Source organism: Notothenia coriiceps, unplaced genomic scaffold (assembly GCF_000735185.1).
Source record: "Notothenia coriiceps isolate Sejong01 unplaced genomic scaffold, NC01 NC01_scaffold00030700, whole genome shotgun sequence".
Classification (NCBI taxonomy): domain Eukaryota; kingdom Metazoa; phylum Chordata; class Actinopteri; order Perciformes; family Nototheniidae; genus Notothenia; species Notothenia coriiceps.
The window spans coordinates 46,183-62,242 of NW_011363401.1; the positions used below are offsets into that span (position 1 = coordinate 46,183).

General features: G+C 39.9%; 1 protein-coding gene across 1 annotated transcript in view; it reads left to right on the forward strand.

Moving 5' to 3' along the window:
• The window catches only part of LOC104959667 (NADP-dependent malic enzyme, mitochondrial-like), a 55,456-nt gene that overhangs the window by 35,152 nt on the left and 4,244 nt on the right, over positions 1 to 16,060 (forward strand). Inside the window, exons 6-9 of the mRNA XM_010787568.1 lie at positions 5,969 to 6,072; positions 14,876 to 14,986; positions 15,519 to 15,581; positions 15,792 to 15,903. Of these exons, the coding sequence (XP_010785870.1) occupies positions 5,969 to 6,072; positions 14,876 to 14,986; positions 15,519 to 15,581; positions 15,792 to 15,903 (390 nt within the window). The remainder of the gene's footprint in view (positions 1 to 5,968; positions 6,073 to 14,875; positions 14,987 to 15,518; positions 15,582 to 15,791; positions 15,904 to 16,060) is intronic.

Sequence of the window (16,060 nt, forward strand, 5' to 3'; positions counted from 1 at the left end):
TGTGTGTGTGTGTGTGTGTGTGTGTGTGTGTGTGTGTGTGTGTCATTGAACATTGATGCAGAGCTTGTGGAGTCTGATGCGGTGAGTTTGCACTATTGTACTTCACAACTTAAAAAACAGTTAGTCATCGGAATATTTCAGCATACATTGATTAATTGAGTAGAGATCAGCCTAGCATAGCAGGAAAATCCGCTAGCGTGGTTCTGTCCGAAGCTCAAATGTTGGTTCTTGACTCAACCTAAAAATGAACACATTGTAAATCGTTTAATCATCGGCAGAACCTTGTAACTCACAAACTAGCCAAAGTTGACTGATTAAGTGTTCTGTTTCAAGAAAACTCTCCTTCTATCCCTGTGCTTAATGCGACTTGTTTCCAGTAACAAGTCGCTACATGTATGCTTGGTGCAGGCAGGGCTTTGTGTGTGTGTGTGTGCCCCTATTATAGGAAAATCCAACCTTGACCATTCTAAGCGTGCTTGCTCATGTTTGCCAATGATAGGCCTATTAAGATATTTTTGCCAGTTTGTTATTAGCTAATGAAAGCAAAATCATCGTCAAGCACTAGCTAAGGGTTCTGAGATTGCACTTCGGCCAATGTGTTCCACCTCTCTTCGGTTCACCTTCAAGCAACCAAAGCCCATCGAAATGTGATTGGTTGATACTACTCAAAATACAAAAGGAAACCAGAACCCTTTGAATACCAAAACCTTGTCCCATTGACTACAGACTCTTCATCCATTCCATATCTTCGTTTAGAGTTTACTGGACTTGAGACCTTATGTGTATGGAGCTTCTAAACTCTTGGAAAGAAGGAGATATGTTTCCCATTTACTAGACGTCGATCAGTCCTTGACAGAAATCATATACACAGTGACAAATTTGCCGAAAGCGATGACACACGCATGCAGTTGAATTGCTGCCTTTATATTTTTTTTAAGGAAATAATTTAAAAGAGATTTAATTGTAAAATTGCTTGACTCTAGCCAACTTTTCCATTATTATAAAGAGATGACAGGCTCAATTATTTGTAATGGGGCAAATAGACTGTGTGTGTTTATTATGTGAGGTTCTTCTGAATTCATATGGGAGGCATTCTAGCCTGCTGCCCCTCGGTACCTCGCCTCACTTTGACTGTGAAGGCATGGTGGGAGCATTGAGAGGTTATGTGGTAGTGGTAGCCCAAGCTAATTATTAAAATGACCGTTATTATGGGATTATATTTGTCCTTGAGTTGATATGGGGGTAGACAGAGGCGGGCAGGCTGACGTCCAAACAGTGGAGCATGCAGACCCCTCTCACTTTGTTTTGTTTTTCATTATAAATAGTTTAACATTTTTAGAAATACATTTATTTGCTTTTCCCATATAACTCTTTGCAGGAAAATGAATTAGCATATTTCACACATTGTCAAGCTACTCCTTAATGTTTTGTCCGATCATGAGTAGCTCTGTTTTAGCTACGTATATAGAAAGTGATCCACCATGTGATTGTCTGTTATTTTTTGGCAAAGGAATGTGGAAACTGTTATCTTGTGTGAGAACCAGCAATAACATATCACTACCTGGACAGCTATCCTGCACAAAACACACAATATATACAGACAAATCAGCAGTAGAAGAGTCTCTAAGACTCAGGGAGTTCAGTTTTCACGTCATGTAATCTTCCTGTACAGTATCTGTCAGTGTATCCCTGGACTTGATATCACCTGGCATAACCTCAACAAACACTCTCTTGTTGAAATGTGATTCAATGATGTCATACTGGACAATTTGCTGTTTGTACATCTGTCGTGGGTGGGCTTTCACATGTCCAATGCACGGTGTCCTTTAGCTCAGACGGGTTCACACTGTTCTAGATCCCTGGTCTTCCAAAATGTCTTCATAAATGTACTGTAACAGTCCCCGTTTTAATACTGACGCTGCATGCTATACTAATTAAACATAGCACAACAAAGGAGTCAAATATAACTTTATATTATTTTCTGCAGTCCGACATTCATCAGTTGGAGACAGTTGCAACAGTGAATACAGAGCTTCTGTGTCTGTAGAGCCATACACAAGTGCTAATCCCTTCTGAGAGAAAAGGGCTGTACAACACAAAGGACAGTTTAACCAATCAACAGAGGGTAATCTGGGACAGAGAGACAACTTGTGTCAACAGTTCAGCACAATGTCACTGAGACTACCTCAGACTATACAAGTCTCTTATGATGCAGTTTCTTCCATTTCACCTATGAACCCCAGTTTCAGGGTGCTTTTTGCTCCTGTCACATTTTGATGGCCTTGTTAGCTCTGCAATATGTAAGTCCTGTATCTCTATAGCAGGGGTGTCAAACTCAAGGCCCGGGGGCCAAATCCGGCCCTCTACTTCATTTTATGTATGATATAAGAGCTTGCAAATAATATAATACGTTTAATATACGGTTACATGCTACTTTACAGAATCACATTGCCCATAAACTACATGTCCCACAATGCATTTCCTTTTGTGACATGCGCACTGAAGAGACTTGCAATTATTTGCCCTGGACTTCTGCTTTCAGACGTAGTTAATTACGAAGTTATTACCCTACCCGATAATAATCCAATGCAGAGGCAATAATGTAATATAATACATTATGTTATATATATTATATATTTATATAGTTACAAGTAACCGGCCCTTTGAGTGCAGACATAACGCTAATGTGGTCCATGATGAAATTGAGTTTGACACCCCTGCTCTATAGGAACAGCACAATCATGGCAAGAAGTCGAAATAAATTAAATATGATTTTTTGCAGTTTAAATTGTTAAAGTGGCAAAAATCTGGGAAAAAATAAAGCATTGAGTTGGAATGCTTACAAAGTAAATATACTTACAAAAACATCTTTACAAATGTTGCTAATATTGAACAAAATGGGATTTGCAAATGGGGTTTTCATTGCAGGAAGTAGCCTGCAGTTCAATCGAAATGTCACTAAGTTATGGTCTAAGTCGAGTCAGTCATGGCATCCCAGTTGTACAAAGAAGCGCAGAATTTTCTTTCAAGAACTTTCAGAACATCCAAGGATACACTTGTGTGTTTTACAGTTTCTGGCTATAATAAATAATGTAATATTGGCCTTTTTTTTTTAGTTAACATGCCTTTCAAATCTGCCAGTGGGTTGTTGGGTCAAAGTTTCAAAGGCAGTTTTGTCAGTATGTACCTCAACTGAATAATGGCACATAAAGTCACCATCGAACTTAATATACACATGAGTCGAAACTCCAAATGAGAAATTAAACTATTTTTTTTATTTTATATCTATTTTTATCATATCATTTTTATCATTCCCCTGATATTTTTCCATGCTCTTGCATCATCTTGAGAAATGACCACCAGAAGCGCTCCCTGATATCACCCCACCTCTCAGCGGGATCACATGAAAATGTTTTGCTTGTTTTGGTTACTGTTGAACTTGGCCACCCCGAGCCTATTACTGTCCATTTGGAGCTTGCCAGGAAATGAGTTGTCAACTTCAAATAAATATTGCCTTATATAAACGTTCTGAGCTGTTCTTGGATATGGCGAGTCTTGACCCTGCCATGGAAAGGAGGCTGCAGCGCTCATCTTAGTGGCACCCTCTAATTATCCATCTCCAGAAGTAAAGGTCGCCTGTCCCAATGGGGCATGGCAACGCAATGGAGCAGTTCCCAACGTCTTGGAATTGAAAAACCCTGGAAGGCAAAGTTGAGATTTAAAAGACTGTCTAGGGTGGGAACCTACAGCTTGTTCTGGAAGGTGCATCATTTTAAAGATCTGATGAAATATGTGCTGATAGACGAAAGCAAAGTCAGCAAGCAATTGATCACTGTAAGGTGCCATCTACTTCCATGTAATTCATCCCATTCTCACTCTTTCATTTTCCATGTGTCTTTGTCACACACATGGCTTCCCATCAACCTCTGTTCTTCATGTTCTCCTGCCCCCGCTGAATCGCTCTCATTCTTCCAAATATGAAGGTGCAAAAGGTCAAAGTTCACTACTGCTGCTCTTTCATCTCCTTCACAATCTTCATTTGGATATATGTAAAGCCTGGTTCCCTCTGGCTTCTATACACACACATGTCCCGTATTTACATTCTTCACTCTAATGTATTCTACTCCAGGAGCTTTTTGAACATTGGCTAATTCTTTCTTCTGTTCTCACATCAGTGCAGTTAGCAATACGTTTTGCATAAGCCAAACTATTACCTTGAGTTGTTAAAAATAAAGAAATTCTAACAAAAAACTTAATCATTTCAGAGAAAGACCAGAGAATGACTACTTTCGTACAGATGGAAATATCTCAACAAGTAATGGATGGATTTTCATAAATATTATTCCAACGTTCACTGTTCTCAGAGGATGAACCTTACTTTAGCTATCATCTGACCTTCTCCTAAACATCCACCAGGAAGTTTAAGTTGTAATTAATTTAAGTGTCTAAACATTGACAGTACTTGATGGATTGCCACACAAGTTTGTAAAGACATTCATCATCCACTGTAAATAATCCTTAAATGTAAGTGATAACCACTCACTTTTCCTCTAGCACTATGATGAAGCATCTCAACTACCATTTAATGGACTACCATGGTATTTATTATAAAAAATCATTTCTGGCTATAATGGTATTTACTTGAAAATGTCCAAAATGTTAATTATTTTAGCTTGGTTAGAACTCCGTGGGCATGGAGATGTAGCTGCAGATGTGTGTGTGAACTGACGTGACAGGAGGTGTCTCTCAGCGCTGTAGTACACACACACACATGGCAGACGTCTGAGGTCTACACATGTGTCTGTGTGTGTGAGGGTGTGCTCACACACTGTAATATCTCTCCTCTCTATTTTATTTTCACACACAGGCACAGCACATGTCAGCACTGGGCATAATTCACATACATAGTCTCACATATTCCCTGACTTTATACTTCAGATTTTTATATACTCTATTTTTGGAAATACTGCACTCAATATTACCTTATCATTTTTTTATTCCCCTGATGTTTCATCCTATAAAATGTTTTTAAACTCACTAAAACTGTACATTTGCATTTTGGGAAGTATAGGATCCTGTGTTTTGGTTCTTGGCACATACAGTACTAGGTCAGGATATTTTCACTTCTGCTATAAAGATTTACTAGTCTCTTTAAAGCCCCCCAACTTTATGGAAATTCATCTTAAATTGTTGGAGTACAGTGTAGCCTACAGACCTTTTGGAAACACTTTAATTTACAGTTCTTCAATCTCCTACTCATATTTTAGTTATTTTCCAGAATAGAAGTATTTTTATTAAATAACACAAAGGTTCTTATTAAAGTCTTAATTCATGTAAGGGCTCACAGTTTTACAAAGAGTGTGCTGTTTATAGTTGACTTCACATTACAGACCTACCACGAGTCAATGTTTTATAAGGGGAACTCCTTTAAAACCAAAAAACTCTAAGAGCCAGGGCCAAAAAGGAAAAATAAAAGCATTTAATTGTGTGCATTGATAATAAATTCAAATTTTGAAAATAAAATAAAACTTCTCGCGCTTAAGGCAGCCTTTAAGAAAATGCCTTGTCTAAAGGAGAAACTGTACTTAAGGATCTCTTTTAATAAAAAATGAAGTCATTTATTTGTTTGGAATAGACACAGTGTGGTTTTAATTGCTTCTATCTATTCACAAGGACTGACCACACAAATTGAAGGATTTACACTCAACAGGGCGCGTTGCTCCCCTCACTTGATTTAAAGGACCAACGGAATTTAATTTATTATCGACATTTCAACTTTATAATTCAAATGGTATTTCAATTTCAAACTTAATAATGCAACTTTCTTCTAGAAAATCTAAAAAAGGTCCTCGTTATTTTCCCCTTTATGCTTGGCCCTTCCGTACTTGGGGTGTACTGTATGTAAAAAGAAAAATATTAAAGCTTAGATGTCTCATATTCTCTCCTTCACCTCCATGTGTGTCTGCAGGTGCTGCTGAAGGACCCTCTCTACATTGGCCTGAGACATGAGAGAGTGCGAGGCCGGGCGTATGATGACCTGCTGGATGAATTTATGAAGGCTGTGTCAGACAGGTATGATAATAATAGCCGTCAGTGAACCATCTGCCCTCTTCCTTTTTGCAGTCTGCTATTGTCATTTTCATGCAAACAGCACATGGAGCTGTTAAAATAAATATTTCAAGCAGTTTAGCAGAGTTGCTGCATGCAGTGATCTTGAAGGATTCAGGCGTCTGGAGCTTCAGTCGTGGCGGATGAGTCAGTTTTACCTTCTTTGAACCAAGTTCTGGTTGCTAAGCAATGTCAATCAAAACTCTGCCTACTGGACGAATGGAAACTTAAGCTTATTGAAAAGTGCTTTTGATTATAGTGGCACTGAGAGTACAGCTACCCAACCACTGGGTCCGCAACTGGAATGGACAATCCTATGTTTTTGAGTCTTAGTTACATAACAATATCCATGTTTAAACTGTCCCCAGTGATCTGAATTGCTTGCTTGTCCACAGAAACTCAGCTAATTGAGTAGTTACGTAATCCAATTAGCTTCTTGGTTTTCATATTTAATGTAATACATGATTGCTACCACCGCCATGACGTTATGTTTTCGGAATTGGTTACAGAAAAACAACCCGCCTGAACTTCTTTGTTTCATCCTTGTTGTTTCCACATTACGACTTACAGTAAAGCTAATGAACACATTGAAGTCAAAACAAACGACTTCCTAACTCGGTAAGTGGGACCATCCGAGGAACATGTCAATGCAACACAGGCTTTGACGGTGGGTGGTCTCTCTCCAAGTGACATTCTTGTTCTGAATGCAATATGATTGATCATTTAAGCACAGAAGCTTCCTTGGATAGTAGGATATATCTGGTTTAAAGGGGCCCTGTTGTGCTATGCCCTATCCTGGAGTGCGTTATATACATTTGTGTGCATGGTCTGTAAAGGCTAACTTGAAAGGTCTCTATTGGACTCCATTGTTAACTTATGTAACATAGTGACATCACTATGTAACAATTGTGCTTCTTTTGGCAAGCGTTCCAAAACATTGTACGCATCTCTAGGCCGTTGACCAATCAGAACAGAGCCAGCCAGCTAACCAATCTGAGCAGACTGGACTCTGGTGTCAGACAGAGGGTGAAAAGAGGTGCTGCAGCACAGGCAGTATGAGAACAATAAAGAGCTTTTTGAACATTTAAGCATATAAACATGTCACAGTAGAGACACTAAATACTAATATGAACCTGAAAATGAGCATAGGGCCCCTTTAATAAAGAAGCTGTGGCTCCATTTGTCCCAGTCCATCGAACGTATTTCACCATACAGTATATTCCCCAAGGGGATTTATACTCAGACTAGTAGACATGCTATTAGAGTGAGGGGTTAGTTTTGGCTTGTCGGGGGCACAGTACGTGTTTAATATTCCATATTGCCATTTGTTTGGTTTTAATTCACTGATCTTATCTGTTCCTCCTCTCTGAGCTGCAGTTAATGAGTCATACTGCTTCCCTTTGGGGCTCCTTGTGTTTATTGCAGTCTTGTCCTTAATGAGACTTTTGTATACCCTAGCCTTGCATGCGTGCGGGCATATCTCTATATCTGTGGGTCCCTGTGTGCCATGAAGCCACACACACATGGGCCTGTTTAAGACCCGTCCTAACCCAGAGAGCCAGAGTCCAGCAGCAGGAGCCTGGGTCTGGGCCCCCTCCAGCTGGCAGCAGGAAGCCATGACTCTAATAACCGGGTGGCTTCTCAACTACAGGGAACAGCGAAGCTTTTTCCCCAAAGGAGCAAGATTGGTGGAAAATAAGTAATTATGGGCTCAGAGATTGAATGAATGATTACAGCTCTGCATCCTTTCAAGTAATATTCTTGTTTAGTTTTCTAAGAAACTAAACTATAAGAGTCCAGATTGATTCATCATAAATAAACAGAAGAAGTACAGAGGGATTCTTTTATCCGGCATTTAAAAATAGTGAAGGAGAATGGTACGTGTTCCTCCAGCCGCTGCTCTTGTTGAATAATCAGCAGGTGTTGCCTGCTGCTTTGTTCTCCAGGCAGAATGAATCATCCCTTAATCTCATTGTGTCTACACACACCCTCATCACAAAGCTCAGCAAAGGTTTCAACACTTTGAACTCAATCTTTTCTGTCATAGAAACACTAACCTTTGTTATCACCCTTAATCCCTATGTTTTTGTTTTAGCTTGTCCAGATTTCTTTGTTACAGTCCCATTTCATAAGGCTCAGCAGAGCTTTCTGAAATAGAAGGAATGTGCTGGAAGTGAAAATTACACACAAGTAGAAATTACCAGGAAAAACTGTGCTGTACTGTAAGGCCCCGTCAACACGGAGATGAAACGGGTTGTATCCGCTACAGTTCTTTATCAAATCAAATCCAATCAAGTTTTATTTATACAGCACATTTAAAAACGATTTTTGGTGGAGCCAAAGTGCTGTACATTTAATAAAAACAATATAATATAAAAAACAAAAACACAGGGAATAGTTAGGTATCATACTCCGCTCTGACTAGAAGGCCAGAGAGTAGGTGTGTGTGTGTGTGTGTGTGTGTGTGTGTGTGTGTGTGTGTGTGTGTGTGTGTGTGTGTGTGTGTGTGTGTGTGTGTGTGTGTGTGTGTGTGTGTGTGTACCTGCATACATGCACACGAGTTGAACAGCTGTGTTTGGACAAAGCACCCTTGTATGTGACCTTCTTTATAGACATCCTCCTGACTCCGACTAAAGGAATCACTCTTCCTCTGTTCTCCTAGCCCCCACCCCACCATATAAGTATGTATGACATCCACCTACGTCCTATTAGCTGGAGATTCAGATTTCATCAGGTCTCAGCTGAATCCCTATTGTGTTACATGAAGGAGCTGGGGCACAAGTTAACTCCCCTGTCCCCCAGTTTGACCCAGACATAACACCAAAGTCTGATTGATACGTCACCTGGGAGAGCGGCTCATGTATCGTATTCTTATTCATTCTATCTTACATTAATAAAAATTACAGGCATTTATTCCCAATATATTATATGCAGTAAGTTGAAAAACATACCTGAAAGTTTTACTCCAGAAAACAATACGTCTAGGTGTGTTTTGTTCATTCTGCTACCCGCTAACAGTGGCCAACATATATCATAGCATAATAAAATATTTGAAGCACAAAGCAGCTATGTGTGGTGCTGCTAGCATGACTCCAGATAGCTTAAACAGCGCCATGGCAGGAACGGTTAGCGTCTCCTCTGCAAGTGTCTAGTCTGCCACTTACAGTAGGAGCTGATATACTGTAAATGTAATTTACTTTTGAAGTTTTCAAGGTTAAATCATTCAATAACCTTTAGATATAAATCATTCCATGGCTATAGGCAAACAAGAATGTTTGGGAAGATCTACATTTTTAGGTCAAGTTAAACTGTTCACAAATTGGCTGTACAACGTGATTAGTACATTTATGTTGTTACATGTAGTACCTTTTTAGATTTAAAAAAAGATGCATACTATTTGAAAAAAAAGTGAATCAAGGCTTAGAGGGGCCCTAATATCCTTTTAGGGGCTTTTACCTTTCCTGTAGTGTGTTATTTAGGGTTTTGTGCATTTGTAAATGTAAAAAACATTAGCTTATTAAAATATTCATAAAGTTCTCTGCCTGCCATAATCCATATCAAACCGTTCTTTTGGATATGTTTTTTTCTTCTTTAAAAATATGAAGGTGTTAACATGCTAAAGCCTCCACTATGTTCTATAGTTGTTATTTTGCATGTCAGCTGTTTTGTGCAGAGCAGGTTGAGCACAATGTGTTTATAGAGCTGTTTTTATTGCGAACAGCTACAGTTAAAACTACCTTATGCGACACACAAGACTGTTTTAAAAGAAGTCATGTGATGCACTGTTGCTATTGATTATAGCCACTTGTTATGGAGAAACATTCCATCCCTCAAAACTACTGCATGCAGTCGTAAAGGACACACTAACCACAAGCTGTGTGAGAAACCTTTGGTTAGATTCACTGTCAAGGGAAGAACCAAGGACTTTTGTGTTATACCTGCACACACTGGGAGTCATCTGAGCAGGAACAAAGTTTTTACTCAGTTGTACACGCTTAAGCAGGAGTGGACAGGTTCATCCTAGTGACAGATGCAAACTCTTTCCCACCAGGCCCCTTTTGGTCTCAGAAAGTCACTGAACAGACTCTGCTGTTGACAATGCGCTGGCAAAAGAGACGGAAAGTCATCTCATTTCCAAATCTAAATAGCAGGAATACACCTTTTTTTCAGAACAGTCATGAGAGTTGGAACGAAGTCCCTGTTTTGGGATTGGAGTTCAACAAGTCGTGATCTCTGCTTTGAGTTCAAAGTTATAACAACAGCAGTACCTTTCTTATTTTCTATCAATATTAGTTACATATTGAAAATAAGTCAAAACCTACTATGGGCACACCTAGAGATAAATAATAATAGATAATAGAATATTTGATGGATCCATTGACCACAACCTAGATTACTATTTGCCAGTATTTTTAACATCATTTTAAAAACATAGGCAACGCATAGTTATTTTATAGCCACAAAGTTACAACACTCCTCAAAATGCCAAATGTGTGGTTTGCCAGCTAAATAGTTAATGCGCACCATAATAATAAGTCATTCATATTTAAATATTTTTTACAATGTTATCAACTGAAGTAATGATTTGGCACCCTTCTACATGTTTTTCCGTCTTCCTGTGCTGTTACTTAGTAACAATTATTCCCATTATTTAGCAGGCAAAAAGGTGCATTGTCAGATGTTGGCGTTCCATTTAGAGGGTCGCCAAGGAAAGACAACAGATTGTCGGGCAGAACAGGGACAACAACGACACAAATGGCCTCCAAGACGAGCTTTGTTTAAAGGTCCCATGTCATGCTTTTCCGGTTATTACCCGTCCCCTTGTTTGTTATGAAGCTTTTTCTGCATGTAAACGGTCTGCAGTCACAAACCCTCAAAGTACACCCTGGCGAGTAAAACTCAGAAAAGACCTGTCTAGGCTTCCCCAGAACGCCTCGTTGGAGATTTCTCTTTTTCCATTGTTTTCTTCCTGGGTACAGTGACGTGCCCATACCCAATCCGTGGAGATCCTCACACACACACACTCTCTCAGCGGCCAAACTTTGACGCGCTGTAGGGGGGGTTGCTAGTGGCGCGCTTACACTGTAGGTGCGCCGCGTTTGGGGGTGCTAGTGGAGCCTCGCAGATGGGGGTGCTGCAGCCCCTTCAGAATCCCCCCCTTCCCGCGTCCATTTGCGATGTCTCGCTGTCTCGCAGATCCCACGCAGAAAGCAGGAAATGAACCCAGCTCACACTGTCCGCTCCTCACAGCATCGAGCCGTGCAACGTCCCGCCAACACGGCACCCAGACCCCACGCAGCATTCTCATCTGTTTGTCATTACTGGTGTCATTTTCTGGTTGCTAACAAACGCCATTGTAAAACATAATCACTGGTGTTCAGCTGTAACGGTGGTAGACTCATCAGAACAGAGTGGGCGAGCTGACCAATCAGAGCACAGTGGGCTCACAGGGAGGGGGGGGCAGGAGCTCCAACAAGCCGTTTAGGACAGAGTGAATACACATACTATACAGAGATGCTGTATGAGAAACCAATGTGAGTTTGGAAAATTGCACAATATAAATCTGTTCTAGTATACCTAAACAATGGAATTATGATCAGTAGAAATGGCCATGACATGGGATCTTTAAGGGAAAGCACACAAAAACACACACACACATTGTCAAAAGCTCACCCCCTATCTTTGTGGCTCTTATGGATCTAAAGAGCTTTCTGCATTGGGAAGATGCTCCTTTCTTTCTGCACGGTACCACAACCACAGATCTGTAGTTTATGGTCAGTGGGTGCCCATAAATATGCCTGTGTTCACAGCTCAGCCTTTTCTCAGCAGCATCTGGCCTTTCTGGGCTATGATTTTAAAGTAATACATAGAATTAAATGTCTAAAAGACCACTTTTTCAGAATAAGAAATCGTTTATTTGTCCCGCACCGGGGAAATTATTCGAAACATTACAACACAGTTCTTTGACTTTAGTCAGAATACTTGCATTGTGTGAGTACGTCTCAACATCTACTGAGAACTTAACTTCCAGAACTCTTCCTACAGTATAGGCAGCTTGATTTTTTGTGAACTGGTGTGACCTCTCCAGTAGTCATTGCATCAAAACCATGCCAGAGGGCGCTGCACTGGCAGAGGCTACATCTATGTCGCATGTCTCTGTCTCCAAAAGCCTCAACACAATGAAAGTTTATAGCTCCCTACTTGGCCTCATTATTCCTCCTCTTCGCACAAGCTCTCCCTGCTTTAGTAATACTCTCTGCTTGATAGGAAACACATTTCTCTATTCAGCACTACTGCCGTGTTGGCAGTTAGTCAGCTGGGCTATCAATCTCTGCATGAGGAACCAGTGTCTTGCAGAGTGGCAGAGGGAAGGAAACATTGACCCAGCGATGGACAGTTTTATTGCATTTGAACACAGCTCTAGTCGCTTCTCATCCTGCATTTCTTTCTTGTCCCGCTTCCGCTCAATTTCATCCCCCTGCTGAAAGTTTAAGCAGTTTAGCAGCAACTGTAGCAAGTGGGAAAAAGCTTTAGTGAATTTTACGACATCAGTGCAAACGAGGATCCTTTGCCTTATGAGGTATGAGGCAGGGTTTTATGAAAAGACAAAGACAATTAAAATACAGAATGGAGAAATAGAGTAAAACAGAGTTAAGGAAGAACTTCAAACCTCCCCCCTGTTGACAGGGCTGCAGGTGTTGGGGGGTTTCGTGCCGCCTCGGCCTGTTTGCTTGGCCCGTCCTCAATTTCTTTCACTCACTGAAATATGATCCCTGTACTGTAGTTTTTAATACAGACAGACAGACAGACAGACAGACAGACAGACAGACCTCACCCTTTCCTCTCATTGTTTCTAATCTATACGGTCACATCCTTGAGACAGCTTTAATGTAGTTATTGTACTGTAAAGTCCTCAGTTGCAAGGGTTTTCCTCAAACAGAAAATCTTAAAACCAATCCTTTCAACCCACATTTGAGGAACCCCTCCCCAAACAGTGATTGTCCAATCACCGCTTAGCTCATTTAACTAGAGAGAGCAGGTGTGTCAAGTTTGTGCGCTGAAAGGTTGTTCATGTTCGTTCATTGTTTGCCACAGATGTTATTTTCTGCAGTAATCAAAACCATATGGAAAAGTACAATTAACAAGAGAACTAGGGCTATGCTAGCTTCCATGTTAGCTTCAAAAACATGTCATCCCTGCAGCGCTCTGTAGGAGCAATGCACAGTATTGCACAACCTGATCTCACCAGAATGCGTGACTCCACCACGACTCCTTTTAACACTGCATTGCGTGGTGGAGTCACGACATTTGTTACATTTACGTGTCGGCCAAGGAGTCGTGGTGGAGTCACGCATTCTGGTGAGATCAGGTTGGTATTGCAAGAGCTTTGTGGATGGTGTTTTTATTTTAATCTTTGGGAGCGAATATCAGGAGCAAAAGTGTTAGCAATGGATAATACAGAATAGTTATCTGCTCTAACATTAACCGCAAACTTTAGCAAGTCCAACCTGAATCAGCATTATTTCCAATTAGCATTTCATGAGCTAACTACATTTGGTGAAGTTTTGGGTAATATGAAAAGATTAACATTTAACAAAGCACATCCACTGTTGTAGTGTTTCCCCACTCGGAAGCCAGTTCTACCACCAGAATTTAACTTTTGTGGATTTGCAAAAGATATAACTTCAGCAGCAACTTGCTATCTTAGATATTGTTACCTTAGCTAACATGCTAATCAATCCTTCGAGTAAAAGCCTTTTCTAAGATCATAAAACTAACGTTGCTAACTTAGCTAGGTAGCTAGAGCTGAGGCTGCGAAAGTTTAAAATATTGGCAAATTGGTATTTAATGCTGACTTTAACAAAAATAATTAAGACTATATTTTTACTGTAGTAATAGCCACTCTAAATGTATCTTTTTAAATAATGAAATGACATATTTTAGATCTATCTGCTATTAGCTTAAAGACATATGTATGTCCTGTACACCTACACTAGGTAGTACTTTGCTTTTCCTGCAGCTGAACCCCTGTCTCTCATGTTGGAAAGCAGCAGCAGTCCCTTTGAAAACATCCAGTAAATTCCTGAACTAAAGTCCCATATGTTGACAGGCATGGGAACTCTGGATTCCTCTCTGCCGCTGCTAAATCTAATTTAAAGACCCATAATGCTGACCTTAAAGCTTATTTTTGTTGCACAATGTTTTTGTAGGAGCTTATTGGCACAGTATTGACTGTGATAGGTGGTCTCAGCAGCATCTTGTTAAATTGAGCATGGCTGCTTTACTGGGTGGGCACTGCAGTCTTTTCTTTTCTCATGTTATTCTACTCCTTTATGTAGGTTTATCCTCCCTTTGTAAATGTGGGGGAAACAGGTGTCAGCTTGTCAAATGCCCATTTAACAAGAACAAGTTATGTGACTTTAAATTAAGCATGAAGTCTCACTCAAGAGTTTTCCTCTCAATATCTTGAAATATTTAAATTCAACTTCAAGAAATCTGAATAAAATACATTGTTAAAAATGTTTTCCACTGAGAAGCCAGCATCACATTTCTTAATTTCTCACCCTGTGATGTGTTATGTGGTTAGAGAGCGCCCCCCTCAGGACTGCAATACAGTTTTTTTTTAAAAGTGGAGACAGCTCTCTTTCTACATGTGTTTATGTGTGTGTTTGAGTGTCCAGAAAACTATCAAAAGTCCAGTCACTTTGAAAAATTAAGAAAATAGCTCACTTATATCCTTTATTTATTTGTTTCTGTCTTCTTACAGGTATGGAATGGACTGTTTGATTCAATTTGAGGACTTTGCAAATGTTAATGCCTTCCGTCTGCTGAGCAAGTACCGCAACAAGTACTGCACGTTCAACGATGACATTCAAGGTAACAAAACGACACACACTCACACTCACACACGCACAGATGGCCATTAATGGCCATTGTCTCATATCCTTATATACATATATGGATATCATACTGTTATGATAAATGGGGGATTCAGCTTTTTATTTTTCTCAAAACATTTCTACAAGGCATATATTCCTGATTGATTGTGTATGTTATTTAGGCATTTTTTACATAAGGCTTAAAAGATTAACAAAAAAACAAATATAATAAATACATAAGTTTGCCATGGTGTTATGAGGTTAATATGCAATTATTCAAATGTGTGCCATACTATGTAGATGAAGTTGCTTTATGTTTTATTTGTTAATTTATTTTGTATTATTTGCCATACAGCAAGGAAACATCAGATTTTTACTCTAACTGGTCTTTCATCGATCTTACTTATTTAGTTTCATTAATCACTGTTCTCTATCACTCTTGAACATACAGCAGTAACATGTGTGTCACAGAACTTATGAAGAATGTCAGTAAGAGTATATTAAGTGTGTGCTCTGTATATACTCTCAGGTTACTGCTGCTGTGGCAGTAAGCTGGACTTCTGGCCGCTCCTCCGCAATCACTAAGAAGCAAAAGTGTGTGACATACCATTGTGTTCCAAGGAGCAGGGGAGGTATTTACCATCACACTTTATAGCAAGACTGACCATAAGAGTTCATATTAGATATTTGCAAATCTCAATTCTAAAAGAATGGGTCACCTCCTAACACCATGCGCACAAGGTGATCTAATAAAAACCCTCAGATGCACTTTCCTCTTGATCCTTCCCTTTGTCTTCCCGGCAGCGATGGGGATTGCAGAGCTGATCACATGGCCATGGAGAAGAGGGACCTTGCGCTAAGGATAGAGTGTCTGAAAAGATCTGGACTGGTGGATTCCAAGGGTCTCATTGTCAAGGTGTCAGGAATAAAAACTTCACATTGCATAACTAAACTTATCCCAATGTAATCTGAACCAATATGTTAGCAGCAATCAATAGCTTCAGTTAGGAAGTGTAGTAAAATTAATATCCCAAAGTCTGATATCACTAACACCTGTAACAGGTCTGGATCCT